Source organism: Vanacampus margaritifer, chromosome 14, assembly GCF_051991255.1.
Source record: "Vanacampus margaritifer isolate UIUO_Vmar chromosome 14, RoL_Vmar_1.0, whole genome shotgun sequence".
Classification (NCBI taxonomy): domain Eukaryota; kingdom Metazoa; phylum Chordata; class Actinopteri; order Syngnathiformes; family Syngnathidae; genus Vanacampus; species Vanacampus margaritifer.
The window spans coordinates 1,777,887-1,794,342 of NC_135445.1; the positions used below are offsets into that span (position 1 = coordinate 1,777,887).

Here is a 16,456-nt window from a genome sequence, read left to right on the forward strand (position 1 = left end):
TTAGTAGGGGTGGGAATCTTTGAATGTCTCACGATTCGATTCGATTCCGATTTTTGGGGTCTGCGATTCGATTCAGAACGATTTTTGCTTCAAAACGATTTTTGATTGGCAATGATTTTTGCTTCAATCTATAAATGTGCAAGGAATCGTAAAGATCTCCTCCAGTCTGACTCGCTAATGCTAATTAGCGCGCTACTCGCGGCACTTTTATCACTCAAAAGAACGTCTGCACGCTGCAAAAAAAAAAACTGCTTTTATTGGAATGACTTGATCGGGACTTTTTCCTTCTACTCTCCAATGTGGCTACAACTTAGCAGTGTATCGGACCGCGGGGAACCACACTGCCCCTAAGTGGCCAAATAGGGTACAACATGGAACAGCGCTCCCAATAAAGGCACACACAAACAAAGGGAAGACAGTCGGGGTGTTAGAAAAAATCGATTCTGCAATATATCGCGATATTACAGCGCGCAATTCTCGAATCGATTCGATATGCGGCCGAATAGATTTTTAAACATCCATTTTTTTGTGGGAATATTCAACAAAACGTCTTAAGGTTAGCATTCAAAAAAATGTTATATTAATGCAACATGAAGCCGTAATATTTTATCTCAGTGCTGTTCAAACATGAAACGTTGAATGCAGTGGCTCAGTTAAAAGCCTGAATTTTCCCATAAATAAAAACATTTTCATACAAATCTTACATGTACAAGTTTACTGATGAGTATTTTCTTAATTTAAGTAAAAAGGGAAAAAAAATCGCAATAATCAATTTATAGATTCGCATCGGGATTAATCGGCATCGAATCGTGACACGAATCGAAAGGCACTAAGCAATTCACACCCCTGGAAGACAGTATCAAATCATTGAAATAAAATCGATTTGGGGACGATTCTGAATCGATTTGAAATGAGAATCGATTTACCGATTGACGCCAGCTACGCAAGCCTGACTGGTCGCTCTCCCGATCGTCTCAGAGCCTGGACGAGCGCTGCAGCCGCATCCTGAGGAACATGGAGTCGTCCCTCACGGCCCGGGACCGAGTGGGGATCCAGGACTTTGTCCTGTTGGACGCCCACACCAGCGAGACGGCCTTCCTGGACAACCTGCGGAAACGCTTCCACGAGGATCTCATTTACGTGAGTCGCTTCCTTGCCGGCTAAACGGTTTCGACTTCACGGCAGCCTTTTGCACGCGTTTGCGGCAGTTGCTTTTCTTACGTCACCACTTTGGCGGGTCAAACGGAGGCTCGGTCTGGAGGCGGACTCGGCTCAACAATCGGTATTCGGTTCTGACAAAAATCTGTGTCGGCCTAAAAAAAATGGCACACTTTGTTGGCGTTTCTGCCCAATTGCGCCGATTTGACGTTCACGTTGGCATAACAAGCGGACACCTGGTAAGGATGCCATTAGAACCTCCTCGTTGACCCGACACTAATATCAGTGTAGGGAATTAAAATGAATAAATAAAAAACACGATGTTGATAGTCAATAATGATCACGACAATTGTGAAATCCACATCAAAAGAAGTTGCTGTCAATGAAATCGGAACTTTCGGGTTCGCTAAAATGTCGCCTGCGGCGTCAGCTGAAATTCCATTTTTGGTGGCTGAAAATTCTTGGGATTTCGGAGATCCGAGAGGTGACGAGCGCGACCTTGCGTCTCGGCAGACCTACATCGGGACCCTGCTGGTGTCGCTCAATCCTTACAAGGAGTTGGACGCGTTCGGCCGGAAGCAAATGGCCGCCTACGTGGGCGTCAACTTCTTTGAGCTTCCGCCTCACATGTAAGACGCCGCCGTCCCGCCGTCCCGCCGTCCCACCGTCCTGCCGTCCCGCCTCTTGCGTGCGCTCACGCCTCCGTGTGCCCGCTCAGCTTCGCTTTGGCCGACAACGTGTTCGGCGCCATGATGGCCGAGTCCAACAACCACTTCATCCTGATCTCGGGCGAGAGCGGCGCCGGCAAGACGGAGGCCTGCAAGAAGATCCTGCATTTCTACGCCGTCAGTTGCCCCGCCAGCAAAATCCTGAGCCACGTCAGAGACCGCCTGCTGGTGTCGAACCCCGTCCTGGAGGTCCCGCGCCTTCCGATTGGCATTCCTTTGTTTGTTTTTTCTTCTAAATGTCTTTGCCTCGTTCGTCGTCCAGGCTTTCGGAAACGCCAAAACGCTGAAGAACGACAACTCCAGCCGCTTTGGGAAGTACACGGACATCCAGTTTGATCACCAGGTACACTCCAAGCACCTCCATTTTGGGAGCCTACGCATAAATATATATATATATTTATTAAATTTTTTTTGATTAAGATCGATTTTCGATTAAAAACGATTTTTGATTGACAATGACTTTTGCTTCAATCTATAAATGTGCAAGGAATCGTCATGATCTACTCTAGTCTGACTCGCTAATGCTAATTAGCGCGCTACTCGAGGCACTTTTATCACTCAAAAAAACGGCTCCACGCTGCAAAATAAACTACTTTTATTGGAATAACTTGTTCATGACTTTTTCCTTCTTTTCTCTAATGTGGCTACAACTTAGCAGTGTATCGGACCGCGTGGAACCACACTGCCCCTAAGTGGCCAAATCGGGTACAACATAAACAGCGCTCCCAAAAAAGGCACACAAATAAAGGGAAGACAGTTTAAAATAATTTAAATAAAATCGATTTTGGGACATTTAAAATCGATTCTGAATCGTACTAAATGAGAATTGTGATTTTTATGAGAATAATTTTTGGGGGCACACCCCTAATATATATATATATATATATATAATAAATTAATAATTGAAAAAAAAGAAGAAAAAAATGTGTCCTTCCTCCTGCTTTAAATTCATTTAAATGAAAAACGTCCCAATCACATCATTTGAGTCCAATCTGATATCTTGGTAATAATAAAAAACAAAAAAGCGAGTGCATCAAAAAAAAAATTTTTCGGAGAAAAAAAAAATCCTGATATGATCCATTTTTAAGTGGCTACAATCCTAATTGATTGAAACCAAGTCAGCAAATAAATAAACTATTTTGTCTTTGTGAAACAAAAAAACATTTTCATCAATAAAATACGATAAACCGTATTTCGCTGCATGACCTTTAAAAAAATGAACAAACGATGCAAATGCCATCTTTTTCACCCGATATCGATCCGCTGGGAATGACACGACAGCCCCCCGATCACATGATTGGATGGTTTTGTGTTTGAGGGCGTGGCCGTGGGCGGGCACATCCTGAGCTACCTGCTGGAGAAGTCGCGCGTGGTCCACCGCAACGCCGGCGAGCGCAACTTCCACGTCTTCTACCAGCTGCTGGAGGGCGGCGGGGACGAGCTCCTGCGCCGGCTCGGCCTGGAGAGGAACTGCCGGCGCTACCGCTACCTGCTGCAGGTCGGCGGCGGCGGCAAAAATGCCGGCAAAAGTCATAGCGTGGCATTTCAACGGCGGCGCATTTTTTTCCCTCCAGGGCGATTGTGCCAAAGTGACTTCCATCGACGACGAGAGCGACTGGAAGACGCTGAGCAACGCGCTCGCCGTTGTTGACTTGGGACAGAGTGAAACGCAGGTACGAGAGCAACGCTGGGGAGCGGCTTGAATGTCGCGGACACAAACGAAAGAAGACAAGATGTCATTGATTGGAGTAAACATTTTTATCGTAAAAAAAAAAAAAAAAATATATATATATATATATATATATATTAGGGGTTTGCAAAAAAAAGATTCTCATAAGAATCGCAATTCAGAATCGATTTTAAATGTCCCCAACTCGCTTTTATTTAAATGATTTAATACTGTCTTCCCTTTGTTTGTGCGTGCCTTTATTGGGCGCGCTGTACCATGTTGTACCCGATTTGGCCACTTAGGGGCAGTGTGGTTCCACGGGGTCTGATACACTGCTAAGTTGTAGCCACATTAGCGAGTAGAAGGAAAAAGTCACCATCAAGTCATTCCAATAAAAGTAGTTTTTTTTGCAGCGTGGAGACGTTCTTTTGAGTGATAAAAGCCGCGAGTAGCGCGCTAATTAGCATTAGCGAGTCAGACTGGAGTAGATCAGGACGATTCCCTGAAGCAAAAATCCTTGTCAATCAAATCGTTTTGAATCAAAAATCGCTCTCAATCGAAAATCGATTCTGAATCGAATCGCAGACCCAAAAATCAGAATCGAATTGTGAGACATTCAAAGATTCCCACCCCTAATATATATATATATATATAACAATGTGAGTCTTGTTTTCTTGCTGACCAAACTTGACTTTGACTGTTCTTAACGTGTTCTCCGGACTCGAACCAGCACCTTTTCGGAATCATCGCCAGCGTGCTCCACTTGGGCAACGTCAAGTTTGAGACGGACGCCGGCGGGTTCGCCGGCCTCCACAACAGCCAGGAAAAGCACTGGCTGTCCAAGGTTCGACACACACGCCAAAGCACGCTCATTTATCGTCGGACCGATGACGACCGATTCTGGTTCCGTCCAGTTACTCGGCATTCCGGCTGCGGTGCTGCAACAGGGTTTGACCCAGCGCAAGATCGAAGCCAAAACGGAGGAGGTGACTTAACGACATCAAACGCTAAACAATCATGCCGTGGGCGAGGTACTACTTTCCTAATACGTGTCTTTCTGAGTTGTGTTCTCTGGCGGCCGAAGGTGTTCAGCCCCTTGACGGCGGAGCAGGCCGTATTTGCCAGGGACGCCCTCGCCAAAGCCGTCTACGGTCGCACCTTCAACTGGTTGGTCAGCAAGATCAACCGCTCGTTAGCTAACGAGGTGAGCGGGAAAAAAAAAACGCAAGATCGGCAATTATAATCGAAGAAGACGTCAACACATGAAAACCGTTTCCAGGATTCCTCCAGGAAGACCGTGATCGGTCTTTTGGACATTTACGGATTTGAGGTTTTTAGTGTCAACAGGTGAGATGACTTCAAATATTTATTGCATTTTCATTGGATTATTTATTCATAATAATAATAATAATAATAATAATAAATATATTTTATTTATTTATATATTATTTTATATTTTTGGTTTGAACTTTTGACATATAAAAAACAAACATTTCATTTTTGGAATTTAACACAAATAACATTTTCGAGCAACTGATCGGTTTATTTATCAGCACCGATACTCGCTCCTCCCATTTGTAAACGCTCCGATGACGTAACCGATGTCGTCGGGTTTCCGTTTCCATCCACGCATTTTCATTCGTGTTTTCAAGAAATGCGAAAAAGGGCCCAAAATTCGCAAAAAAAAACGTTTTTACGCTTACGATTTTGAAGCGTATCGAAAAAAAAGGAAAATTACCTTCGAGCACACTTGGTGGTTTTCTTCGTTTCTTATAAATGTGCACATTTTTAGGGATGGAACGATAACGGCAACATCGTGATATTAAAAGCAGAACATCTGTTAAAAAAGTCGGGCTGATTTCCAATCGTGACGTTTTAGCACCCTCTGGTGGCTAGTTTTTTTTTTTGGTGCAGTTTAATTTTCACAAGGCATGTTTTGGCCTGTTCGGACTGAAACGCTTTGTGTAACGTGAACCGCAACGGCGCATTCTTGAGGTGACGTCAGGACGACGGCGTCGACCCAAAGCTGCCAAACGACGATTCGTCCCCGACGGCGCTTGCGACCCGATTTTTTCCGATTGTTTTCATTTCAGTTTCGAGCAGTTTTGCATCAACTACTGCAACGAGAAGCTGCAGCAGCTTTTCATCCAGCTCACCCTCAAGTCCGAGCAGGAGGAGTACGAGACGGAAGGCATCCAGGTCCGTCCGTCCCGCGACAGTCGCCTCCTTCCGTCCCCCCGTCTGACGTCCGCTTTCGAACCCGCAGTGGGAGTCGGTGCCGTATTTCAACAACAAGATCATCTGCGATCTGGTGGAGGAGAAGCACAGAGGCATCATCTCGTTATTGGTGACGAAGACGACGATGACGAAGGTTTGATTCCCGAGGCCCGTCTCACGCTCGCCTCCTCGTGCAGGACGAGGAATGTTTGCGTCCCGGCGAGGCCACCGACTTCACGCTTTTGGAAAAAATGGAGGGGACAATCGGCGGCCATCCTCATTTTGTCACGTGAGGAAAAGCGCCGTCTTTGCAACAATGGCATCACCAGGGAGAGAAAAAAAAAAAAAAAAAGTAGGCGACGAAGCCTGATTTTTCTTCCACAGGCACAAACTGGCAGACCAGAAGACCAGGAAGACTCTGGACAGACGAGACTTCCGCCTCCTTCACTACGCCGGAGAAGTCACGTACTGCGTCGTCGGTGGGAAATCATGCCTCATCAAGTGTCCGTTTTAGGATCTAGGGCAGGGGTGGGCAAACTGGGTCCTCCGGGGCCGGAGTCCTGCAGGTTTTGCAGGTTTCCCTCCTCCAATCAACAGGTTTATGCGGAATCATATGAACCAGGTGTGTTGGAGAAGGGAAAGGTCCAGAAAGCGGCAGGACTCTGGCCCTGGAGGACCCAGTTTGCCCACCCCTGATCTCGGGCCAGACCCATTTGAGCGCTTTGAAAATGGCAACAATCTCTCACAAATAATTAGCCAGCACTTTGAGATTACAAAAACAATTATTATCAACTGAAGGACAAAATATTAAACAAAAAAAAAAATCAATGCAATTGTCATTTAGAACGATTCCGAATCGGTTTTAAATGTCCCAAAATAGTTCTTATTTAAATTATATCGAGTGATAAAAGTACAAATTGTAGCAGAAATCGTTGACAGTCAAATCATTTTGAATCAGAAATCGATTCTGAATCGAAAATCGATTCTGAATCGAAAATCGAATCGCACAGAATCAAATCGTGAGACATTCAAAGATTCCCACCTTTCACAATATTGTTAAAGAGACAAATGTTCGGCCTCTATTTTGATTGTTGGACGTAAAATGAAATGATTTCATTCATTATGTATTTTTCTTCATTAAAAAAAACAATTAATTGGTTGGAGTCGGCTGAAAAACGATTAAACTTCTGATCAATTTTCAGGATTTCTGGACAAAAACAATGATCTTCTATACAGAAATGGAAAAGAGGTAAATTCTGCCACCCTCTAATTTGTGTCTGGCCAAAACAAGCCTGTTTTGAGGGGGCGGGGTCCCATCTGGTGTGGCCCCGCCCCCTCCACCGCAAGGCCAAACGGCGGCTTTTTTGTTTTAAAATCCAGATTTGTTTTTCCAATCAAGATCATGCAACAGTCCACAAACGACATCATCAAAAACTGCTTCCCTCCGAGTGAGCCGCTTTGCAAGAAAAGACCCGAAACCGTAAGACGATTACAAAACGTACTTTTTTTTTTTTTTTTTTTACTTTTTAACTGAGCGCTCGTACCGATGCAGGTGGCCACTCAGTTTAAAAGCAGCCTGGCGGACCTGACCGAGATCCTCGGGACCAAAGAACCCTGGTACGTCCGATGCATCAAACCAAATGAAGACAAGCAGCCAGGTGAGAAAAAAAGGAAAAAAAATAAAATAAAAAAAACAGCCAGGTGAGGCCCAGCGTCCTGCGCTGCAAAAAATGAATATGTTTTAATTTCAGCAAAAAGATCAGCCAATAGAACAAAAGCTTTTGACTTCACATTCGGCTGCAATTCATCCAAATTCAATTATTACAATTACAAAATCTGAATAATCGTAAAAAAAAAAAAAAAAAGATTATTAATACAAATTTTTGAATTGTTTAAATTGATACATTCTCATCTTTTGTGAATTTAAAAATAACTCATTTAAATAAATTTTGTTTCAGCCAAAAGGAACTTGCATAAATAGAGTGTTTCAAAGAATTGTATTTTTAAACATTTTCTTGTTTTGTACCCCAAAAATTAAATAATTGTTTGAATAATGATGAATTCAATTATTGGCCAAAAATAATCGTGATTATGATTATTTTCTCCATAAATCGAGCAGCACTAACTTCACACATGTAATTAATTAATTAACGTTACGGAAGCTAAATGCTAAAAACATAGCATTTTTTTCCCCATCATGTCATGCGGCATCGAGCAATATTATACCGATACATTTGAAATTTAGATAAATTAATGAATGAATTAGAACGACGGCATTTCTCATTTTAAGCTACGCTTTCTTCCTCACAACTGAGATTCACGTTAATGTGGGGAAAAAAAACGATTGTCTAAAGAAAAGAAAAGAAGACGAACGCGGTGAAAATGAAATCTGAATGAGCTTTTGCCGCCTCCCACTAGGGCGCTTCGATGACGTGATGGTGGAGCACCAGGTGAAGTACTTGGGTCTGATGGAGCACTTGAGGGTGCGGCGCGCAGGGTTCGCCTACCGCCGCAAATACCACGTCTTCCTCCAGAGGTAAGACGGGCGAAAGTCGGAGGGAAGTCGCGGGTGCAAATCGTCACCTCGTCGTCGTCGGGCGCGACCTCGTAAATCGGCTCCATTTCGCATTTTTCACTCAAATGGATGCGAATGAGCTGTTTTTGGGAGGTGTCGTAAAAACTCCGCCTCTTCCTCACTCTGCGGGAGACGCGCAGCGTTACGTCGCCTAAAGATCCAAAACTTGGTTGCACTTTCACACGATGACAAATAATAGTTTTAGCGTCATGATGTCGTCAGCTCACGATTCCATTTATTGGATCACTCGTTCGTTGCGTTCGGACGGCTGTCACGAGCCAATATTTTTAGAATCGACGAATCGGTCCATTATTTCATCGATTAATCGGATTTATTATAATTTTGCATTCAAATGTATTACAAAATATATTTTTTCCCCCCGATTACTGTTTATTAACGGGTGATTGGTGTTTATTTCGTACTTTGTCATCGTATAGTGAAAAAAAAAAAAAAGTAAAAACAGGTGTTTGCAAATGTCTTATTTTGATTAAAAACATGAAGAACTACAAAAATCAGTGGACAATTACTGTCGATATGCTGAAATCGGAGGATTTGGACAATTTCAAATAAAAAAAAAACGATTACTTGATTATTAAAAAAGTTGTCGATTAATTTGGTAATCGATTACTTTTCGATTAATCGGTTAATTTTGACAACTCTAGTTCCGACCTTTGAAAAAGTGTGAGAAAATGATGTCACTTAATGGTTTGCTAAATTAGCGATCGTAAAGCTAGAGATGGGAAAATGAAGCCTCATGAAGCCTCATGAAGCCTCATGAAGCACTTTTTCTATTTTTTTTTACTCCTCTAGATGGTGCTCTTGGTTCAAATATAAAGGCTAGTGCAATGAAAATGTATTACATTTCCACTGCCTTTTTAAACCAACAGTGCCATCTAGAGGAGTCAAAAAATATCACAAGTGCTTCACGAGGCTTCATTTTCCCATCACTAAAGCGCACTCAATTAGCGACACAAGATCATTTTGGTTGACGTATTTCCGACTCATTTCCTTAAAAGCGGCCATTTTCAAGACGCGCTTGCTCTCCCGCCGCCAGGTACAAGCCCCTTTGCCCCGACACCTGGCCCAACTGGAAAGGGGCGGCGGCAGAAGGCGTGCGGGTCCTCGTCGAGCACCTGCGGTACAAAAGCGACGAGTACAAAATGGGCCGGTAGGAACTTCGCCATGAAAGTCTCCTTTGGGAGCAAAACCCCCAAATGTCCTATTTTGCCGCCCTTGCAAGGACCAAAATCTTCATCCGCCACCCGAGAACTCTGTTTGCCACGGAAGACGCCTTTCAAGTTTGCAAGCATAAGCTCGGTGAGACAAAGTGGAACGCGCCACGACTTCCTGTGCGGTGTGACGTAGAGAAAAAAAACAAAAAAAAAAAAACATCTTGTAACGGCAGCTCCAATCTCTTTTTGGACTCTTTCCATAATCGGCGTTTGTGGCCGTGTGTGTGCGTTGCAGCGACAAGGATTCAGGCCAAGTACAAAGGCTACCGGGTGAAAGGCGACTACCAGAAGCAGAAAGAAGCCGGTTGGTATTTGGATTTTGGGGGGGGGGGGGGGTTTGTTTTTGTTTTTGATTTGGATTTTTTTGAGATTCCAAAAACGCTGCGAGCCGTTCCCGTTGCGTCGCAGCCACCAAGATCGAGAACTGCTGGCGAGGCCTGATGGCCAGGAAGGAGCGAGAAAAGAGGGAGTGGGCCGTCAGGATCATCAAGAGGTACGCGCGAGACCCTTTCACGCTGTCAAATGGAAGCCAACGAATAATGTCGCGTATAATTGACGGCAATTGAAATGCTGGAGGGAAAAAATTAATTTTTTGGATCAGGAACATTTGAATATTACAGCCCATCTGGGATGGCTACGCCCCCCCAAAAATTATTTTTATAAAGTGTAATATTGAAAAAAAATGGGGGGGGGGTTGTAAAAACAAGAAATCTACCAAAAGAAAGATTAAAGTCTCTTCTTCCATCAAGGAAAAAAAAAGTATATTTCTTTCTGTTTCCGTTTGCAGCAATTAGCATTAGAATATCGCTAAGTTTCATCATTGTTCACAAATCTATTTAGAATTGTGGGGAAGTGAGCTTTTTTGCCACATGACCCTGGTTGAGCTCTTATACTCTGCTGCCACCTGCTGGCCATTTTTTGTAATAACTGCCATTGCTTTAAGCGATCTCTTCAGGTCAGAGGCTGCTTCAAAGCCTTCTGTATGCTCTAGCATATAAAAAAACAGAAAAACGTATAAATACGTTTTTGGGACAGTGGTCCTATTTGAAATAAAACATATTTAGACGTTTTTGGGGAGCAAAATGAATGAATGGGAAAACATGCATGTGATGCATTTGTGAAGACGTGACGCGGTTGCGCCGCAGGTTCATCAAAGGCTTCATGAGCAGAAACGAGCCGAGCGGCGCCGACAACCGCGAGTACCTGGCGTACGTCCGGCACAACTACCTGACCCGGCTGAAGGGGAACCTCCCGCAAACGCTGCTGCACAAGGACGCGTGGCTCACCCCCCCGCCCGTCATGAAGGAGGTGCGACATCACTTTTGATGTGCAATACTTTTTGCAATCACTTTTCGATTGTTTCGGTTTCCCTACATTCAAATTTGAGCCGAGTTTGGTACCTTTAAAAAAAAAAGTACTTGAGTACTTTGAGGAGTATTGAGGTGGATAAATACTTCAATAGATGTAAAGCTTTGAAGAAGTACTTGAGTACATCTAAAAGTATTGGCATTACTTTGAGTCACTTTTAGGGAGTTGATTTTGGAGATTTACTTAAGTACATCCAAAATTATTTGGATTACTTTTAGGAAGTCGATTTGAGAGGATTTTATGATTATTTTTCATCGATTTAAGCGTATTTGTTAACATACAATACTTTTAGAGATGACTGAGGTCACTTTTAGTGAGTTGCCCCCGTAGATTTAAGAGTAGTCTATTTAAGTCGAAAGTATCCGAGTACATGAACGTGTCGCTGCTGCAGAAACATTTTCGAGAGCAGTGCAGTCGATTTAAGAGTTAAAACTTTGAAAAAGTGTTGGAGTGCATCCGAGAGTATTTGGATTCGGTTTAGGGAGCAGAGGATTTACTTTGAAAGTACTCGAGTACATCCAGGAGTATTTGGATTACTTCTAGGGAGTATTTCAGTAGATTTCGGTAACAGTATTTAAAAGTACTTGAAAGTGATTTTTTTTTTTTAGCAATATTTCAACGTGACATTGGCTCCGCCCCTTTCCTACGTTGCAGGCGTCGCTGTTCCTGCAGCAGCTCTTCGTCCGCCACATGGTCCGCAAATACGTGCGCGGAATTAGCGAGGACAGGAAGGCGCAAGTACGCGACACGCACGCACGCACGCACCCAAGCGCGCGCGTGGTCCGAGGCGGGTTCGGGTATTTCATGGCTTCTGCTGGTTTGCAGCTGGCGTTGAAGGCGCAGACCAGTTCCGTCTTCAACGGGAAGAAGGAGAATTACCCGCCGAGCGTGCGCGCGCCGTTCCTGCACACCAGGATAGGCAAGTCCAATCAAGTCCAATCAAGTCCAATCACTTACTTTGTCATTTCAAAATTGACGTCGCAATGGATTGCGTTCTCAATTGCACTTTCATGTTTCTAAATACCGTATAAAATATTCAAAACTATTTATTCTTTTTTTTTTATTGTATTTTTTGGGGTTTGTTTTTAAATACTGTCTTTGATTCATCGTTGACAATAATTAAAAAAAATGTTTTAAAGTAAAATGCTTTAAATTTGATTTTTGTTCTTTAAATTATTTGTAAAAAAAAAAAAAAAAAGAATAATACATTTAAAAATCGATTATAATTAGGAATATACTTTTTTTTTTTTATCCCGTTTTGCTTTTAAAGAAAAACATTTTTGGGTAATTTAATTTAACTGGTTTATTTATGTAAATATTTTTCTAATTGTGTTTATTTTGTGATGTTAAAAAAAAAGCATTTTAACATTTTTTAAAGAATATTTTTATGTTTAATTACAGTTTAAAAACTATGCATGTTTAAAATGCTATATTTTTGATGACGTTTTTAAATACAATGTTTATTGGTTTTAAATTTAAAAAAGTATTTTACTAAATGTTTTATTGATAAATTTCAAATACTTATTTATTTTGCATTTAAATGTATTTTTTTGTTGTATTTTTCAAAAGCTGTTCAATCTCTAACATTTATGTGCATTCTTTAAATATTGTTTCATTTCATCAAACTATTTTCTAATATTTCAATTTCCTGTTCCTTACGTTTGCATTTATTTTTCAACGTTTTAATTGCATTTATTTATTTATTAACGGGCTTTTCCGTCTCTCAAACGAATGCAGGCATTAAAGACATGAATATGAAAGCGTTGCAGATGATTCAACATGAGAATGTGAAGGTAGACTAACAACTTCCGTAGCGTCAAATATGAAAATATGAGTTTGCGCCGATTTGAACCCGTTTTGTGCATTTCCCCGCGGGCAGTACAGCGTCCCGGTGGTGAAGTACGACCGCAACGGCTTCCGTCCTCGTCCCCGGCAGCTCGTCTTCACCCGGGACGCCGCCTACCTGCTGGACGGGTCCAAAATCAAGCAGAGGGTCCGATACGGCGCCCTGAAAGGTCGACTTCAAGCGGGAACCCGTTGAGGAATTCATCGGCAAAAAAAAACAAAAAAAAAAAAGGGAAAAGCTCAACACGCGTCTTGTTTTGGGTTCAGGAGTTTCTGTGAGCAACTTGAGTGACAACGTCCTCATTCTGCACGTTGCCTGTGACGACCTCAAGCAAAAGGTACGACTGCGGACACGCTTGGTTTTCGTTAGAGGGCCAGAAAAGTTCGAAAAAAATAAATAATTAAAAAAATTGTTTTTTTTGTTTTTCACGTTATATTCATGATTTAGTCGAAAGCATCATTTTCAATTTTCAATCAAATACATTTATTTTTCTCAAGCCCAATAAAAAAAGTTGCATCCAAGTAACATTTTAATTTGGAATAAACTAATGAAAGTCAATTTTATGACTTCTTGATATTTTCTCCTGTCTTGAATTATGTATTCGTTAAAAATGTCAAATTTTACACACAAAGGGGGACTAAATGAAAAACTTTTTTTTTTTTTAATCTGCAAAAAAAAAAAACGTGTCGTACGTGACGCTGCTCGTTCGACAAAAATAAATAAATAAATAAAAATAACAAGGATTGTAAGTTAAGACGGGGGTAAAGTAATAAAATTGATTTTATTTAGTTTATTCCAAAGTAAAAAGTTACTTGGGTGTAACTTTATTTTTGGCTTGGGAAAATTTATGTATTTAATTTATATTAAATTGAAATTGATGCTTTCAACCAAATCATAAATATAACAAGAAAAACTTTTTTTTTTTTAATGTAGCTGTAACAAATTATTATTATTATTTTTTTTAAGTCCAACGAACCACTTTTTTTCTGTGAAAAGTCTCAAAGGGCCCATTCTCGAAATAGACCAAAAAGGCGGCCATTTTGATTTGAAGTGGCCTTTTGAGGCAAATTCCCTCCACAGTCAGTTACAACTATGAGAAGTTACGAAAAAAATGAGCTGAGGTGGGCGTGGCTAACAGAACGGGGCGCACCAAAAATTCTCCGGGACCTCGGAATCCAATGGAAAGTCAGCCATTTTGGTTTCACACATGAGTGCCCGCTGAAAAGTTGGAAAACTATTTTCCCGCAACGGCAGATTCGACATTTTTCTGTCCCAGGGCGATCTTGTTCTGCAGTGCGACTTCCTGTTCGAGGCCCTCGCCAAGCTGAGCGCCATCGTCGACGCGTGCGACTTCATCCGGGTGGTCCAGGGCAGGTACGCAATACGTTAGCACCAAAAACGCTTCTAAGCGTGGCGGAGACCTGATCCCGCCCGCGGTAGGTGGGCTAGCGAAATTAGCATAGCTGTCAGGAAAACGACTCGTTTCAATTAAGGAAAGATCATTTGAGCTGCGAGTCAATCACAGAATGAATTCAACTCGCATCTCAAGGTGCTACGATATTAAAACGTAATTCACTGCCAGCCGAGGCAAAATGGATCTTTGACGTTCATGGTCGTCAGTGGCAGTGAATGAGTTAAAAAAATAAAAAAAAAATTATTTGTAGCTCGCAAGTGTTCATAAGGTGAATGTTGGTGTATAATGTTACAAATCATGCACGTGTGTCATGTCCAGTGTGCGATTTGACATCCAGCCTGGCAGAGAAGGCTTTGTGGACTTCAGGAGCGGGCACGAGTCGGTGGTCTACCGAGCCAAAAACGGACATTTGACTGTGGTAAGAAAAAAAAAAAAAAAACTTGCTTGTTTGTTTTTTTTAATTCCGAAAATGGCCTTCCCTGTTATCATTAAATGTCCTTTTTAGGAATCCACAAGCACCAAAACCAGATGATTCGGGATGACATCGCCCCCTGGTGGCAATTGTTCCTAACAACCACGTTTGTCCCCAAAAAAAACTCATGTTTACTTTTTGTGACTTTGTGTGTTCATTTCAGCAACAAATAATGTTATCATGCCAATATTTTAGTCCTGAAGCGAGTTAGTAAAATGTCCATTATGGACAAATAAAAAAATCAATTAGGACAGTAATGTCTACAATTGTATTGGAAATGAATGGAAGTGCTTTTAAAATTCAAAATGAAATGTATCCATCCAAGTGAACTGCTTAGAAAACTATATTAAAAATTTTGTTTGGTTACGTAAAAAAAGCAAGCCCAACAATGGTGGAAAAAAAAAAAAAAAGTCAAACGGGAAAACTAACGAGGGAGAAAAGATTTACAGAAGAGGGACAGTTAAGACGACACACCGGAGAGAAACCGTTTGAACGCAAATGGGAGAAACCATTTTCCTGCTCTGTTTGTTGTAAAACATTTTCTCAGAAGGGACATTTAGGAAGAGAAACCTTTCGCCTGCTCCGTCTGAAGCCCAAACATTTATTGTGACGAGATCATTAAAAATACACATGAGAATCCACACTGGTGAGAAACCCGTTGCCTGCTCAGGTTGCAGTCAAAGATTCGCTACAGTGCACGGGTGAGAATAGCGTTGATCATTTGAGCTTAAAATGAAAAAAATAATAATGTGACATCATTTCTGCGCGAGTTGAATGAATCTGCCTTTTTAGATTTGATCACAATTCTTATATTTTCGATGTCCCTTGTTAAAATAATAGGCTCGTGTGTTGAGAATTGGCACTCTTGCTAAACCCTTCGAGTAAAGCACAACTTACCAAAAGAAAGCGGCTGCTCCGTCCCATGTTGACGTCACGGCGAAGGCGGGAAAAGATTTCGGCAAGGGAAAAACATTTCAGCGGTTGCTGAGCCTGTGTTTTATAGCAACCTGTCGACGGAAATATGCATTAATATTAACACTCACATGCATAAAGTATAATAAAAAGAAACTTACGGCATTCCTGCTTATTAATTCAACGTGGATGGCAGTGGATTGCACTTCCACACTCCTCTGTGAAGGCGGACATTGTCGAGGCGTCATCTGTGACCCCTGCACGATCTGAGGCGATCTGAGTTGCGCATGCGCGGATCACATCATTACAGATCTGTTGTGGGCTGATGACGACGGGTCAGGCAGCGTCCGCATGTTTGTTGAGGTATAAATTGTCTTTTATTTCATGTTTCTTCTTTTATAAAGTGCTGTGCCTGTGTTTGTCATTTGGACCCGAGTTTAATCAATAAACTTGAATTGAAATAATTAGTAAAGCTTTTTCATGACAAAGAAATATTTTAACCGTATTAACTTTTTTTTAAGCCAGTAAACAGACAGTTCCTCACTTTTCGTGCGTGATACATTCCAAGCCCGCCCGCGATGGGTGAATTTCCGTGAAGTAGAGGTCATTAAAAAATAAAAAATAAAAGATTTCAAGTCCAAAGATGGCCAAGATTCGTTAAGCTGTTGTAGTTCACATCTTAGCCACCAGGTGTCCCACTTGGATCAAATCTCACTGGCGAAAGCCTTTGAGCCTTCCTTGCAGTGTGTAACCATCCAGTTGTTCACCTGAAACTGGACAAAAGTCATAATCCAAATCTTACAATTGAAATTGGTTATTGCTTTATTTTTGTGATCCAAGAAAAATAAAATAACTAAAAAGGGGA

The 16,456-nt window shown here is 41.8% G+C and overlaps 2 protein-coding genes across 3 annotated transcripts in view; one reads left to right on the top strand and one right to left on the bottom strand.

Moving 5' to 3' along the window:
- LOC144063960 (protein phosphatase Slingshot homolog 1-like) overlaps nucleotides 1-15,896 on the bottom strand; it is a 34,749-nt gene extending 18,853 nt beyond the window's left edge. The window contains exons 1-4 of one of the 2 annotated variants that reach the window (XM_077586042.1): nucleotides 15,753-15,896; nucleotides 15,577-15,686; nucleotides 5,712-5,863; nucleotides 927-2,259 (exon numbers count right to left, since the gene is read on the bottom strand). The gene's annotated coding sequence lies outside the window, so the exon portion shown is untranslated. The remainder of the gene's footprint in view (nucleotides 1-926; nucleotides 2,260-5,711; nucleotides 5,864-15,576; nucleotides 15,687-15,752) is intronic. The other variant, XM_077586043.1, reaches the window with a different exon arrangement.
- Nucleotides 979-15,858, top strand: myo1hb (myosin IHb). The gene is made up of 31 exons (XM_077586045.1): nucleotides 979-1,140; nucleotides 1,672-1,787; nucleotides 1,877-2,075; nucleotides 2,149-2,229; nucleotides 3,205-3,384; nucleotides 3,461-3,559; nucleotides 4,286-4,399; nucleotides 4,470-4,541; nucleotides 4,640-4,759; nucleotides 4,835-4,902; nucleotides 5,649-5,754; nucleotides 5,822-5,902; nucleotides 5,970-6,061; nucleotides 6,157-6,251; nucleotides 6,975-7,021; nucleotides 7,172-7,252; nucleotides 7,325-7,430; nucleotides 8,191-8,308; nucleotides 9,402-9,515; nucleotides 9,588-9,664; nucleotides 9,815-9,883; nucleotides 9,988-10,072; nucleotides 10,725-10,887; nucleotides 11,602-11,685; nucleotides 11,773-11,866; nucleotides 12,685-12,740; nucleotides 12,827-12,962; nucleotides 13,060-13,130; nucleotides 14,070-14,167; nucleotides 14,526-14,625; nucleotides 14,713-15,858. The coding sequence occupies exons 1-31, from the start codon at nucleotides 1,015-1,017 to the stop codon at nucleotides 14,737-14,739; spliced, it is 3,075 nt and encodes a 1,024-aa protein (XP_077442171.1). The 5' UTR covers nucleotides 979-1,014; the 3' UTR covers nucleotides 14,740-15,858.
- Nucleotides 15,897-16,456: the final 560 nt, after the last annotated feature.

What these genes read in the sequence shown, in the direction of transcription:
- myo1hb (XM_077586045.1), top strand. Translation starts at nt 1,015, where the DNA reads ATGGAGTCGTCCCTCACGGCCCGGGACCGAGTGGGGATCCAGGACTTT. An exon ending in GTTCCTGCACACCAGGATAG is followed by an intron (nt 11,867 to 12,684) that starts GCAAGTCCAATC and finishes AAACGAATGCAG; the next exon opens with GCATTAAAGACATGAATATG. An exon ending in AAAACGGACATTTGACTGTG is followed by an intron (nt 14,626 to 14,712) that starts GTAAGAAAAAAA and finishes TGTCCTTTTTAG; the next exon opens with GAATCCACAAGCACCAAAAC.